A 15283-nucleotide genomic window follows, 5' to 3' on the forward strand; every position below is an offset into this window, starting at 1 on the left:
TCTGGATTTTTCTTTTTAGATGATCTCTCTCACAGTGGACATGTACCTACGATGAAAATTTCAGACCCCCTCCATGATTTCCAAGTGGGAGAACTTTCAATATAGCAAGGTGTTCAAATGCTTATTTTCTTCACTGTACCCACACACTGAAATCCTCTCACCCAATACTAAAATCTCTCACATTCACTACTGGAACACTCATTCAGTCGTAGTTCATGCGTATGAGAGCCTTTGCTGCCGATTGTGTGATGCGCGAATCCCGAAATGCGTCCCTGAAAACCGCCCACGCGTATCTCGGCACATCCACGAGAGAAACAAGCAGGGATGTGCAGTCAGACTGCGGTATTGTCGGAATGTCTTGTCGCGCTGTCGACGTTTCGTACGGGGCTCGTGGTCTTCGTGTTACATAACTCGTGTACATTTTTGCCGCCTCGGTGCAACTGTAACCACGCCAGAGGGCAAAGCTGAACATCCACCGTGCGCCTGCCACGTGCCTTGCTAATGAGACTTTTACGGGATGCTGATCGGTGGCATCTGAGCCTTCAGTGGGGATTTTCCTGACTTAATCTGCCTCTTGTCATGTCGCAAGTCTCAAACCCCACAATTCTGTGTAAAAGGCATTATAAAAACTATGTATGTACAATATTTTTTCTAATAAAATGACAGGAACAAAAGAAATGTAAAGTACATAAAAGAGATACTAAGAATTCAAAAGTGACATCAGTAACTTGAATTTTTTTTTTAAAGATAGAAGCCATCATACAGATGTTTTTTTTTGCTTTACCTTGAAGCAAATGATCAAAAACAAAGGGTACAGCAACATGTACTGTACACTGACAATACATACATTTCCGATGACGTCGCCACAGTCCCAGGATTCCCTTGTCCGCCATCTTGTGTGTCACTACTTGTAATTGGAAACCCATCTAAATAACAGATCTCATTCTTTGGATAGAGTGACTAGTATATGTGCCGTACTGATGAACTGTGAGAGGAGTTGTAAATCTTAACACTGGTGTGACACCCTCATGTCAAAAGCCAATCCTGTCTCGGAACCCTACAACTTTATTTAATCCTATGTTGCAATCGTAAACATAGATTGAAACCCTCCTTTTGAAATGCTAATCTATGTTTAAAATTCAAATCTGAAGAACAAATCCTTGTTCAAACCATAACTCGGGTTTGGATTCCAAATTTGGAAGCCCAACGGAAACCACAATCCTGTCAAGAAGCCATTACCTTTTTTTTGAATTCTGAACTTGGGCAAATTATTTTACTGGTTTTTATTGTTTTTGTGCTGCGGCGGCACGGTGCATCAGCTGGTAAAGCGTTGGCCCCACAGTTCTGAGGTCCCGGGTTCAATCCCGGCCCCGCCTGTGTGGAGTTTGCATGTTCTCCCCGTGCTTGCGTGGGTTTTCTCCAGGAACTCCCATTTCCTCCCACATCCCAAAAATATGCAACATTAATTGGACCCTCTAAATTGCCCATAGGTGTAATTGTGAGTGTGGCTGTTTATCTCGAGGTGCCTTGCGATTGGCTGACAACCGGTTCAGGATGTACCCCGCCTCCTGCCCGTTGACAGCTGGGATAGGGTCCAGCACTCCCTGTGACCCTCATGAGGATAAGCGGCAAAGATAATGGATGGATGAATATTCTGCAGTACGGGGTTCTCTCTGTTATGTCTGTTGTGCCGCTCCCCCACCTGGCCCTGACACAAGCGGATTGTAACAGAACGGGGGGGGCTGTATCTGGATTTCCTGGGTTCTTCCACAGTCCATTTGTGTTTGTGTCTCCAGTTAAGTGCTCAGCAAGTAACTAAGTTTGTAAATCCCACATTTGTGTTTTCATTGGGAAAATGTTCTGATCGAAGGTAACCACAGGGCGAAATCTTTTGAGCTATGTTTCTATCTCGGCATAGCTTGTCTGCTTGTTGGTTTCAAGCGTGGCCCGTTTGCGCTTCGTTATCGGCACCAGCGAGCAGACTCGTGAGAACGTCCAGCTGTGTTTGAGCGCAGATGTCCAAAAGATGCCAAGCTACACACATTCGTTGATTTGGCCTTGGCCGATCTGATCGCCACAATCTGGGTGTCAGGCTTTCTTTTCATCAAGCTCCGTCCTTGTGGAGTACCCCATTAGAAACCCCAACCCCATCCCTGACTATTAACCCAATCAATTCAAAACCGCTAATCCTGTCTTGAATTTGCAATTTTCTAATTTGAAACCCTAACCCAGCTTTCAAACACAACTTTGAAACGCGGACACAATTTTCCGGTTTTAGTTCACAGTGAAAGTGTGTGCGAGCGCGGTTCCCCGCCGCCGAGACTCTGACATGTTTACGGGCCACTCTCGACTCCCACTCGTTTTTCACTCACAGCCCCGATGGAGCGTCATCGCCGCGCAACTTGCCAATGCGGAATAGTTTGGCCGGGGTCCGACTTTTCATGTTGAACCGCTGGTAGCACGACGACTGCTTCCATTTTTGGTAGCTTCATGTTGGAAGAGACCTTGTGCGTCTGCCTTACGGCGAGGGGAATGGGGCCCTTAAAATGGTCATCGCAATTCATGCTCTGTCCATATTCTCCCCCTATGACCCCCCCCCCCAAAAAAAATCTCAGCAATTTAAAATCATCCATTTTTCCACGATAGCCGTTTCTCATTTAGGCCAAATTTTGTATTAGGCGAACAAACCCTGGAATTTGCTGCTTAACACCAAAGTGGTTGACTTCATGTAAGACTGCAGAAAATCAATTTAATATAATTTTTATTTAATTTCATTTGAATTAGTTAAAAAAAAAAACAGACTATTTCCAGCCTATAAACTGCGACTTTTTTCACATGCTTTCAACCCTGCAGTTTATGCAGTGATGCGGCTAATTTGCGCGGTTTTTTTTTTTTTTTTTTCTCTAATGGCCACAAGAGGGTGCTCGAGCGGAAAAGGTAAGCATGCAGTGGAATATATGTCCCCAGGAAGTAACTTTTACCGGCACATTTTATTTTTTTAACCGGCCCTGTTAGCGCTGTGGTGGGGTGTTTTTGCTCTGTTACTGCCGCGTCTCAGTGATTTAGGTAAGTATTTATTTATTTTTTTGGTTTAGGGTCTTCGTGCTACTGTTTTTGCTATATTAAGCTAAGGTATCAAAACTTTTAAAACTTTTTCTGCGTCATTCTTTGTAAATATCTCGTGTTTCAATGTGGGCACTTACAACTTTTACACTGGTGTGGCTTATGTATGTACAAAATTGTATTTTCTTTACAAATGTACTGGGTGAGACTTGCAGGCTAGACATTACGGTAGTTAGATTTTTTTGGGGGTTATTTTATGTTATTAATTTTATTTCATGTGATCCTGTTTATTTGTTTTTACTTTCATGGCCACTTGTGGCAATCTTTTTTTTAACTTGCTGCATTAACTTTATTTTCTAATTTTAATGTCATTTTTTTAAATGTTTAATTAAAAAAATAGAACCACTTGGTGGGTAAGGTTTGGGGAAATAATTGTGCCCAGCTACATTGTTAGTAATTTTTTTTTTTTTTTTTTCTCCAATTTACTTTATTGAATTAACTATCTTTTGCCAAATGATGTTGAGGTACATTGTGTTCATTGAATTTAATTTTCTTTCTATTGAATTAGATTTCACTTTATTTAGTGCCGAAAATATTGTTTTGACTCTTTGCGCTAATCTTTTGAACTTGCTGCATTTAAAAAAATGTAAATTTTTCATTTAATTACATTTTTATTGCATTTTAATTTTGTGTAGTATTTTTGTGTTTTAGAAAGCCATTGCATCAGCCCATGAGCAGATGATTTAAAACCGAAGGAGCATTGGTCATGCATCACAATATGTATTTTCAGTCTTCTGATTATTAACAATACTGCTACTACTGATAATGTCATGATTACAAAGTCCCTCCTCCGCCGCTGAGACAAACTCCAACCCACCTGGTTTCCATTTGGGGTCCAAGTAAGCTTTTAGTTTCAGTTTAACATCAGTTTCCTGAGTGAAAACACTGTTTTGTGTGTGTGCACGACTGTGAGACGTATTCCAGTGTAAATCACTCGAGCCTTTTCTCTGCGACTTGAAAGCATTCCTGCAGCGTCTGTTTTTCCGAGCGACGGGTCACCGTTCATCTTGTCCCTGCGAGGCTGGAGTGCCGCCATTCCTCACAGGCCCCGAGTGCCTGCGAGGGCCCGCCAACCCGTTTCACCTTGTCCCCCACGCCCTCCCCCCTGCCGCCCCTCCACTCAGCGCCAACTATCTCTCTCTTCCTCCCTCCCTGTTTCTGCCTTTTTTTTTTTTTTTTTTTTTTTTTTTTTTGGGTTGCTTCTTTTCTCCTCCCCCTTCTCGTCCCTCACAAATACAAATTCTCGCTCCCTCCTTGCGCATATTCTGAATGGTTTGGAGTGTGTTCCCGCAGGCCCCTCGGGGAAACACCAGGAGGGAGGAGGATGGCCACGGCGGGGATGCCAAGCTCGCCTTCTAATAACGGGCCCCGCGGCGGTGGTGGGGGGGCGCCAGGGCCCGTGTGACCACGCTGTTTGGGCGACACGTCTGTTTTTCCTACTCAACAGGTGAGTCCTCGTGCTGTGTTTGTGTACGATATGTTTTCTGAAGGAAGAGCCAAGAGGCAGAGGATTGCGTTACAGTTTGTACCGTTACGTCACCTTGAGTAAGTTGATGTTTACTCTGACTTCTGGTCTTTATTCATCCTGGAGTCAATTTGAGTCATTGCGCAAAAGTAAATGATATATTTATGTCACAATTGGCGGCACGGTGGATCAGCTGGAAAGCGTTGGCCTCACAGTTCTGAAGTCCGGGATTCAATCCCGGCCCCACCTGTGTGGAGTTTGCATGTTCTCCCCGTGCCTGCGTGGGTTTTCTCTGGGCACTCCGGTTACCTCCCACATCCCAAAAACATGCAACATCAATTGGACACTCTAAATTGCCCCTAGGTGTGATTGTGGGTGTGACTGTTGTCTGTCTCCATATGGCCTGCGATTGGCTGGCAACCAGTTCAGGGTGTACGCCGCCTCCTGCCCGTTGACAGTTGGGATAGGCTCCAGCACTCCCTGCGACCCTTGTGAGGATAAGCGGCTAAGAAAATAGATGGACGGATGTCAGAATTACTCCTCACTTTGATCAATATTCAAAGCAGATTGTACGTATAAAAACGTCTACACTTAACACTTTTCAATTTCCTAATACAAAAAACTGGTCATTTTGACCAGTTATCCAAAATTGTCAGGAATGGGTGAGAATAGCAATAATGATTCAGCACTTCATTTAGTTGTTTGGATTTTAATTATCCTTAACACGTTTCAATTTTATTTTACTCCAAAATGTTTCATTTTGACCTGTTCACAAAATTTGTCAGCAACGCAGTGAAAATGCCATTAAACAATGTTAATATCTCAATGACACAGAACTTCAGTCAATGCTTGTTTTCCCTTTAACACTTTTAACTACTTTTCATTTTCGTTTAAAAGAGTTTCAAATTCATCCATGATCCAGCAGTGGCAATAAACAGTTTGTATCTGTTACTCACTCGGGCGTTAGATATTTATACTTAATTACACTTATTCAGCCACTTTTGAACACTTTTCAATTCAGATGGAGAACAAGCCCTCCTACAAAAATCAGACTAATTGAAGCACCCTCAAAAAGTTTCCTTACAGATGGCATGCAACTTTTGTCAAAATGCAAGTCCTCATCTCACTGCAATAAAGTTCCCCGGCACCAAGATCCCCTAAGATTGCAGCAAAGCTTTTTCTTTTTTTTTTTTTTTTTTTTTTAATCAATAAGATGATTGGTTCCCGAAAAACAATGAATGTGTACATTTGCCAGGAGTGAACAGAAAATAGCCAAACCTACAATGTACTATGTAATGGGCCAGTTTGCTTCAATTTGACCCGTTATCCAAGCGCCAAAGCTGGAAAATTTTACTCCATCATTCAGCATTCAATACTTGTAGTTTATTAGAATTATTAAGCTGTATTCAAAAGGGACTTAATGGCTGTTTTTCATCCATTCGTGGGCATCATGGTTTTCACGCATTATAGCATTCAGTATATCAAAATATTTAAGGGTTTTAATCTGAAGCCATAATTTGGTATCAGGAGAGGTTAGCTCATCGATCAAAGTTAGCATAGTTATTTCCCTCTCCTTCCTTACCCAACATGGCTGCCTCAAGTTATTATATAACTTAACCATAAACCAAAAAAAAAAAAGGGTTATTTCCTTGATTGTGGCCTGTTAGGAGACTTTTATCTCAATAAGGCAAAAAATTGCCACCCTGCCCATGAATGGGTTAAAGTAGCATTGTCAGGTTGATGGGGAATTTTGGAAGATGAAGATGTTGGAAGAATTTATTTAGTTATTTACTAAAATCAGCTCACGTCCTAAAGGCAAACATGTGTAGATGCATGTTTGTTCGCAGGTGGAGGGGAGGGTGGAGTTGTTGAGTCAAGTGTCTCAAGGCTGTTGCCAAGGCTCTGCCAACTGCAGCGTTCCCATGTCTCTATTAAGAATGTCAGATTAGATAATTTTGTCTTGGAGAAAATGTTGATTGAGTGGAAGTTCACGATTCTTTTGAGGAAACCTCTAGCGAGTGGTGGAATTCAGCTCATAGCTTACCCGTTCAAGGTGTGCTTTAAACGGGGGTCTAATAAAAGGGGTGAGCAGATCGCGACGGTAACAACAGTCGAGCAGCTATGTGTCCTGATGAATGGTGCGCAGTGGCACTAAATCACTGACTGTGGGGAAGAGCGGTCGGATTCCACGGCGGAGTGATGTCACAGCCGTCAAGCGTGAGACAGATCCAGACATGAACGCCTCGGCCCCGATGCCAGATGTTCAAGTCAACTGCGGGGAATGACACAACAAGACGCTGAGAAGTTCAGGGGATTAGCGACAATGTCAAACTCCGATTCTGGTAATCGCACAGACAAATGGACCCTAAAACTCATCTCTTGTTTATGTTTGTTCATCTCTGTTTCAGGTGATCTCAACGACACTGAGGATATTGGATGACATGGGGTTTTTTTACAACCTGCTGCTGCACTCGTGCATTTTGAATAATGGCAAATTCTAGACTTTAACAAGAATGGAGCTTCGGCCTGAGGCGCAATTAACGATACGTCCATCCACACCCTTAAGATCGGAAAAATTGATCTTTTCAACACAGGGCGCATCTGCAGAAAATTCTGCCAACAACTCCCGGGCCCTCGGTAGGGATCATCTACATGCTGAGGACTCATGCTGCTTGCAATTGGAACTGGAACTCAACAGACTAAAGAACAATTCTGTTGATGCTGGCCTTAATATGACAGAAACTCTTGAGAAATTTGTCGTTCAAGAGGATAATCAAGACCTGAATTTACTCATCTCACCACAGGAGTACTGTGGCCCTAGCCTGGACCCAAAAGGAGAGGATCTTTCATGTTGCTCCCAGTTAGAAGTGGTTCCGAAAGAACGAAAGGACAGTTCTTTTGGTGCTGGCCTTGGTATTGATCATCTTGCAGAGGATTTACTTGGACAAAGAAATGCACCAAAAGACCAGAGTTTACTGAGCTCCCCAAAGGATTCCTTTGTTCCACAACCTGTCCAGGAAGTAAAAGGGGAAGATCTTCCTGAGGTGTCATGCTGCTACCAATTTGGACCAGGACAAAACAGACAAAAGGGCATTTCTGTTTGGGATGGTCTTGATAAAGCAGATCTTGTTGAGGGTTTGTTTTCTCAAGGTCTTCAGATCTCACCTCATAACCGATGTAGTCCATATCATGTCTCAGACCAGAGATTGGATGATCATCTTCAAGGGGGTCGAGTCTTCTCTCAAACGGAAGTGGTACCTGAACTGCTAAAAGACACATCTGTTTGTATTTGCCTTAATAATCCAGATGTTGTAGTGGATACATGCTTAAGAGAAGTGTCTGTAGTGCTTGGAGATGAGTCTCCCGTTCTTGGTTTTCTAAGCTTACCTCATGCTCGGTGTGGTCCATGCCGTGTCCAGGACCCCAGAGCGACTGATCATCTTCCTGGACCTCACTGCTGCTCACAGTTGGAACCAGGCTATGGACTTAAGGATAGATCAGTCTGTGTCTACCTCAGCGACTTTGTAGAGCCTCAAGGTCAAGTGTCTGTTGTACTTCAAGAGTTTGAGCCTCAGAATTGTTCCGTTGGCACAGTGGAACTGAACTGTGAGGATGGAAATGTAGAGTTGAAGACTCTCTCAAATGGCCACGTCAGTCAAACTTCAGAGGATGGTCTCATAATCTCCTCACCCACACCTAATTCCCGCCAAGAATCTGTCGAACTGCCCCGCATCATCAAACACAAGCAGAGTTCCATCACATTCTTGGACTATGCCAAGTGTCGCACCTGCGTCAAAAGCAGCTCGGACCACGGTGAGTCCTCAGGGGACGATGTATTCTATGATCAAGCCGACGAGGAGGATGACGTGTTCCTGGAGCTGCCGCCCGGCAGAGAGCTCCGGGCCAATCGCGGTCTCCGTAAGGACAGCGGCAAGAAGCGGAGCTACTGCATAAACGGCCCCACGGGAAGCGACATTTGTGGTTATGAAGCGGAGGCAGAAAGCAGCAGTAAGGAGGTATGAAGCAGATCATTTATTTTACACCTTTGCATGACCACAATCCAGGAGCTCCATACAAGCTTACATACATTGTAGATCCAATAAAGTACATAAAAATACTTTATAGGTATGCGTGAATGCGCTACATACACACTGATTTCTTCATTGATTGCAGTGGGGAAGAATTCTAGACGGAACGCCAACACGCACTATGCTCCCTCGACGTGTAGCCGTCTTTCACGCGGATGTCTGTACATGAGCGCTTATCTCCAGCAACCATATCAAATGTCACCTAAGCGTCACGGCTGCAGATAACATGTCAATTCTGAGAGACGCTCTCTCCGTCGGTTTGTTTTCCAAACCCCAATCGGAATGCGAGGAATCCGGGCGACGTTTTGTAAATATTATCAAAAGGGGCATCGGTTCAGCGCGTCTCTCGCAGTCACGACGCAGGCGCCGCCATTGACGCTCGAGGGCCTCGCTGTAACCGTGACTTCAATGGTGTTAAGCTATGGCATTGATTTCATGGAAAAACGGGGTTGGAAGCTCCTCTTGGGAGAGATTGAAATTGAAACGGCTACATGCAGTGACGGAGGCAAGATAATATTTCAGTGGGGTTGCCGGGGTGAGGTCAGAGGTCATTTTGGGGCGCCACATCAGGCTTCTTCTGTCTATAAAATGAGCACAATTGTGCGCCAGTGGAGGGTTAGCCCGGTGTTGATGATTCCGTAGACTGAAGGATCTGAGAGTGGGTGGTCTGGGCCGCTGTTTGTTTATACAGCAGACCTTCATCACTATCAATTAATGCGACTGTTCTCATTCCCCTAAAATGTGGCGTAGTGGCAGTTTTGATGGACTCATCTCTGAGCGGAAAAGGTTTAAACGTAATCACAGTGATTCATGCATGATGCATGGAACCTTGTCACTGCTCTTGGGCGTTGTGGTGACAGACAATGCGAACATGTACCGACCCATATTAAATACAGAATAGCACGGTGATGACCGCTGGCGACTTAAATATGACCACAGACCTCAAAAACCATCTTCCGAAATTGCCTTAGACCTGCAATCTACTTTGCACTTGTCTTTACATGTGGGCCGAGCGGGCTCAGAATGCCCAGCTCGGCGCAGACTGGTCTACCAAATTGGCAAAAGTTCCGTGAGCATTGCGCTTGCAAGAGCATCCGAATCCGGTGGCATTTGTGCCCCGCCGCACATGCGCTGTCAACGAAAATAGAGCCCTATTAGTTTTTCATTGATATACACAAACAACAAAATCTTTTTAATCTTTAATGGCTCGTTCACAAATAAAGCGCATATTGAACCACATCTTATTTTAAATGATCTATATTACCTTGAAATGCAAACTATGGATAGTGTCTCACATAACATCATCTTTTGACTGACACTTCGCATTTTGTGACTAAGATGGTAGAGGAGAAGGCGAAAGTCATCATGCAAGCCCGTTTGCCCAAATTCACTCATCTTTGGTCAAATGAAAAAGAGATTTGTTTTAATAGTGGGGCCTTCAAAGCTGAAAGTATGGCTGACGTCAATCGTACGATATTATGGGGACTGAAACTGAATGGTGAATATTTCATGCTCCCTGATGTTTTTTTTTTTTTTTTTTTTTTTTTTTTTTTTTTTTTTTTGGGCAGCACGGGGGATCAGCTGTAAAGGGTTGGCCTCACAGTTCTGAGGTCCGGGGTTTGATCCCGACCCCGCCTGTCTGGACTTTGCATGTTCTCGCCGTGCCTGCGTGGGTTTTCTCCGGGCACTCCGGTTTCCCCCCACATCCCAAAAACATGCAACATTAGTTGGACGCTCTAAATTGCCCTGAGGTGTGATTGTGAGTGCGGCTGTTTGTCTCAAGGTGCCCTACGATTGGCTAGCAACCAGTTCAGGGTGTACCCTGCCTCCTGCCCCATGACAGCTGGGATAGGTTCCAGCACTCCCAGTGACCCTTGTGAGGATAAGCGGCTAAGAAAATGGATGGATGGATGTAATTTTGTGGCTGTGGGGGTGGGGGGGACACACAAATAAGTGGGGGGGGTTTGATTGGGGGAGAAAACAAGTCCACAGCCGATTTTGTCAACACCAGACTGAAGTTTTGATGTAGTTTTCCATTTTCAGCTGCCAAAAGCACAGAAAAGCAAAAATAAAACGATTGAATATTATTTTGTACATGGTCAACGTTTTGTTGTCACTCCCTCAACTTTAAGACGATACTTTCTTTGCCTTTTCTTGCTCTTTTGGCTTTTTTTTTTTTTTTTTTGCAGTCAAGAGCTGCACATACAGTTATGAAATGCAGTTATCAACATCACCATATGAGGTCGCTGTGTGCACGATTTTCCAACTTGACATCTCCATACTCTCTCGGTAAGGCCCTCAGTGTTTCCAGAAGCTTCAGCCCCCCCCTTTGTGCACGTTCACTCGAGAGCCGCACCTTGGCAGTGGAATGTTTCCCCGCAGCCGTCCAGGTAGCCTTTAGCGCCATTGGTTGCCCGACTCCATGGTGATCCCTGGGCACTCTCGGTGGGTGGTTCGGAGTGGGCGAGCGGCCCGGACGGGCTCGCTCTCGTCTCAACGGCGCTCTCCTGCTCCTCATTTCCATGTGAAAGACGACATTGGCGGGCCACACAATGTGGACAATTTGCGCTGATGAAGTTATTAGCTGCCCAGCCAACTTGATAAGGCCGACCACGTCGTGGTCTGGTTTCCATGACGCAAGGATGGATGGAGGGGCCAGGACAGTGCTAAAAAAAAATTAGTTTTTACTTTCATTTTATTAATGTCAGTGTTCTGGCTGTATGGCACGAGATGAATTAGAGGCTCGTTTCGCAACGTGTCTGATTGTGGGAGGCCGTGACTCCAGGGCTTCATTTGCAGGTCCATTCACGAGATCCGCGTTTCCTGTTCAGGGGAAACATCTTTTCTCATCTCGTGGCTCAAGGCGACTGCAGTTTTTACGACTGACATTTCATTTTATTGGGCCAGAAGAAATCAGACTTTTGAGGAATTTTATAACAAGTTTATTTCAGGCAAAGCATTTCTTGGCATTCGACTCCTTAATTCCATCGCCACTTTATTTGCGTCATGCACTTCAGGGACACCTCATTAGGCACACCTGCACAGTCCAATGGAATAAGGATAAAGGAAGAATGAAGTTTTAATACTAAAACTTTTTGGGGGAAAATGTAGTTAGCTGCACAAGTCATATTTTTTTTTTTAACTTCATATCCCATTTACCATGCAATTATATAATATAACTTTTCCATTATTGGAACTAATACATTGTTGGAATTGTATTTTTTTTTCACTATTTTTGTTTTTCAAAACCTGTTTAGCTGCAAGTAGTTTTTTTTTTAATCCATTTCAAAATGGGATTTCATGATTAATTTTAATGTAACGTAACATGAAACTGTTTACCATTTTTTTTCCCCGTTTCAAGCTGTTAAGCTCCATAAGTCAACAGTGTTTTACAATAAATAATCAGGATGAAAAAAATGTAATTGAAGCAAATAAACTCATACCATGAGCATAAAACTATTATTTTATGATCATAGAATTATAATTGTATGGGAAGGAAGTCATCTTAAGTGAATAAAGTCATGTTACTACTAGAAAAGACAATTTGTAATTTTACCAGAACAGTCTTACAGCGTTTGCCTCACAGTTCTGAGGTCCAGGGTTGGATCCCGGCCCTACCAGTGTAGAGTTTGCATGTTCTCCTCGTGCCTGGGTGGGTTTCCCATGGGCTCTCCGGTTTCCTCCCACATCCCAAAAACATGCAACATTAATTGAACACTCTAAATTGCCCGTAGGTGTGATTGTAAGTGCGGCTGTTTGTCTCTATGTGCCCTGCGATTGGCTGGGAACCAGTTCAGGGTGTACCCCGCCTCCTGCCCCTTGACAGCTGGCATAGGCTCCAGCACTCCCTGTGACCCTTGTGAGGATAAGCGGCAAAGAAAATGGATGAATGGATGTCATGAGTGTTTTCTTTGCCACTTGTTGTTAAGCAGATTTCATTGGGCTCAAGCACATTTGTTCGATAAATCCATGTGACATTATTTTTGACCTTCCAAATGGATTTCTGCTCTGTATTAAATATATGCAGCCTCCAGTGGTCACTCCTCAGATGTGGACTGCACTCCATTTCATGTAATTACTGTCTCATATGCAACAGCGATAAAGGCCCTCCCCCAAAAATCCGGAACTATATCATCACATTTGTTAGCGAGGTTTTACAGACACGCAGGATCATGTTGTCCAAACATGTCAAACTCGTGACGACTCATCTCCACACTTTTTATTAAGGGGAGGGTGACCCCAGGTGACATATCAGCCCTGCAGGAAGGTGGAAGTTGCTGGAGGTGGTTGCGAGGTGGGGGTGGTCCACATTTGGGTCATTCTCCAAGGACTGAGTCGGAAAAGTGCCGAGTCAGCTGACTTCCCTCAAGACTTTAAATAGACACCACCTTGTCAGCGACTTCATTTTGCAGTGGGGGCATATTTTATGGGGTGGTAGGGACATCAGTCATTACATTTACTGAATTCACTGGGTGGATTTTCAAGAAAAAATGCATTTACATAAATTGTTACAAAAAAGAAATCTGACCCAAAGATAGCAACCAAAATATGCTCAAAGGTGTAAAACTGACTACTTTAGTATATCTGCCTCGCAGTTCTGAGGACAGGGGTTCAAATCCATGCACCGTCTGTGTGGAGTTTGCATGTTTTCTCCGGGTACTGTACTTCGGTTTCCTCCCACATCCCGAAAGCATGCATAATATATTAATCGAAAACTCTAAATTGCCTTTAGGTGTGATTGTGAGTGCAAATGTTTGTTTTTGTGCAATGCGATTGGCTCGTGTTTGTTTTTGTTTTTTTGTTCGTGCCTTGTTGCTTGGCAGATTTCATGGGGTTCGAGCATATTTGCGCAAATAGCAGAGTCATGCGCGACTTCTACTTGGAACAATAAAACGCGAGAAACATTTTTATGAAAACATAGCGCTGGCATTCCATTGGGTGTGCCTCGGTAATAAATGTGTAATAAAGTCATGGCTCCTTCCTTCTATTTTGTGGGATGTTATATATGTATGACCTCAACACTGATAAGAACGAGGTATCTTTACATGAGGAACTTTGAATCACTTTTAAAAAGATACATAGTACTAGTGGCCACAAAATCGTGATTTCACACCCTACACTGAAATTTTACTTTCTATTCAAAAGATGGTCAGATACAATAAATAAAAACCTTGTCATGTTAGTTGCATAGTTTTTGTAACTTGCAAATGGAGTCCAAGTAGTAAAATGTACAGCGATGTCTCTGTTCTCAACCACGATCCGTTACAGAAAATGGTTCGCGAAGCGATTTGTTTGAAAACTGAATCGATGTTTCCCATTACAATGAATGGAAAAAGAAATCATGTGTTCCAAGCCTAAAAAATTGGGCTTTTTAAAGCATTTTTTTTTAGCTTTTCCTGATAATAAACTGCATAATAGAAATACATGTATAGTTTACTTTCTATCATAAAATAATGTATCAGCGGGCTTCAAAATGTGCCGCAAATAGCGACGCTTTCTTCAATAAGGAGGCCTACTGTTTATTGCCAATCATAGTTCACCTTCAAAGCATAAAACAAAGAGAATTACACATTGGCCGTGGAGCAGACCTTGCAAAAGTTTGCTAGCTATATTCAAATTTTTCAATGCAAAATGCCATAGACTAACAGAACTACCATCGTTTGCGAGATTGACAACACTGTGTAACAGTGCAACACCTCATGCTGACACACTATAACAATACTGGAGCCTATCTCAGTTGACTTTGGGCGAATGGGGGACTACGCCCTGAACTGGAAGGCAACTGAGTGAGAACTGAACCCGTGCAGCCCATACCAAATTCTGGCAAGTGAACCACTACACCATCAGTGGCCTCAATGTTATCTTTTTTTTTTAATATAAATTGCAATACTCCAGAGCAGGGGTCACCAAGGCGGTGTTCGTAGGCATATAGTAGCCCGCGAGGACCATATAAGGTGCACGGAAGGTATGTTCTAAAAATACCATAGGCCACAAATTGTTACTATTATTTGTGCTTTAAATTCAGAATCTGACTTGCTTACGTGCATTAAAATTTTAAAATACCTGTAATGTCATTTACAACAATACATTAAAACACAAAGGTTTTATGTCCATGTAATGAACTGAGTCTGAAATTTGCCGCAAACAGGTCATGTCGCCCTTCATACGATCGGCGCTCACCAAGTAGCCCTCAGCCTCAAAAAGGATGCTGAATCCTGCGCCAGAGTGCGCTTTCTTTTTTACAAGTTGGAACGGATTAATGGCATTTCCATTCATTCCAATGGGGAAAGCTGACTTGAGCGTTGCATCGGAGGTGATGATTACTTTGAAGCGTGTCAGCGGTTGCACGTGGTTTCCTCAATTCCGGCCCAAATTTTTGGCTGACCTGATGCTGGACCCCAGAAGCTCCTCTGGGGTCAAACATAGAGTCGCTCAAGCAGAGATGTTTTTGTATTTTGTGACGATGCATCCTGTGCGCACTGATGCGGCTGTGTGCGCGTGTGTTTGGTGACTGAGGAGCTCCTCTTGATTTATGAGGCCCCGCTCTCGGCCATGTGAGGATGCTCTATTTATACACACTGTATGCATGTGTGCGTGCATGTGTATG

General features: G+C 43.6%; 1 protein-coding gene across 4 annotated transcripts in view; it reads left to right on the forward strand.

Moving 5' to 3' along the window:
* stard13b (StAR related lipid transfer domain containing 13b) overlaps positions 1-15283 on the forward strand; it is a 72522-nt gene that overhangs the window by 3004 nt on the left and 54235 nt on the right. For 2 of the 4 annotated variants that reach the window (XM_061827220.1, XM_061827224.1), the window contains exons 1-2: positions 4325-4570; positions 6997-8604. In XM_061827220.1, coding sequence (XP_061683204.1) covers positions 7102-8604 — 1503 coding nt within the window. In that variant the 5' untranslated portion in view covers positions 4325-4570; positions 6997-7101. Of the gene's footprint in view, positions 1-3774; positions 3963-4324; positions 4571-6996; positions 8605-15283 lie in introns of those variants that run through there. The other 2 variants (XM_061827223.1, XM_061827222.1) reach the window with 2 other exon arrangements.

The sequence above is a fragment of the Syngnathoides biaculeatus genome, chromosome 8 (genome assembly GCF_019802595.1).
Source record: "Syngnathoides biaculeatus isolate LvHL_M chromosome 8, ASM1980259v1, whole genome shotgun sequence".
Lineage (NCBI taxonomy): Eukaryota > Metazoa > Chordata > Actinopteri > Syngnathiformes > Syngnathidae > Syngnathoides > Syngnathoides biaculeatus.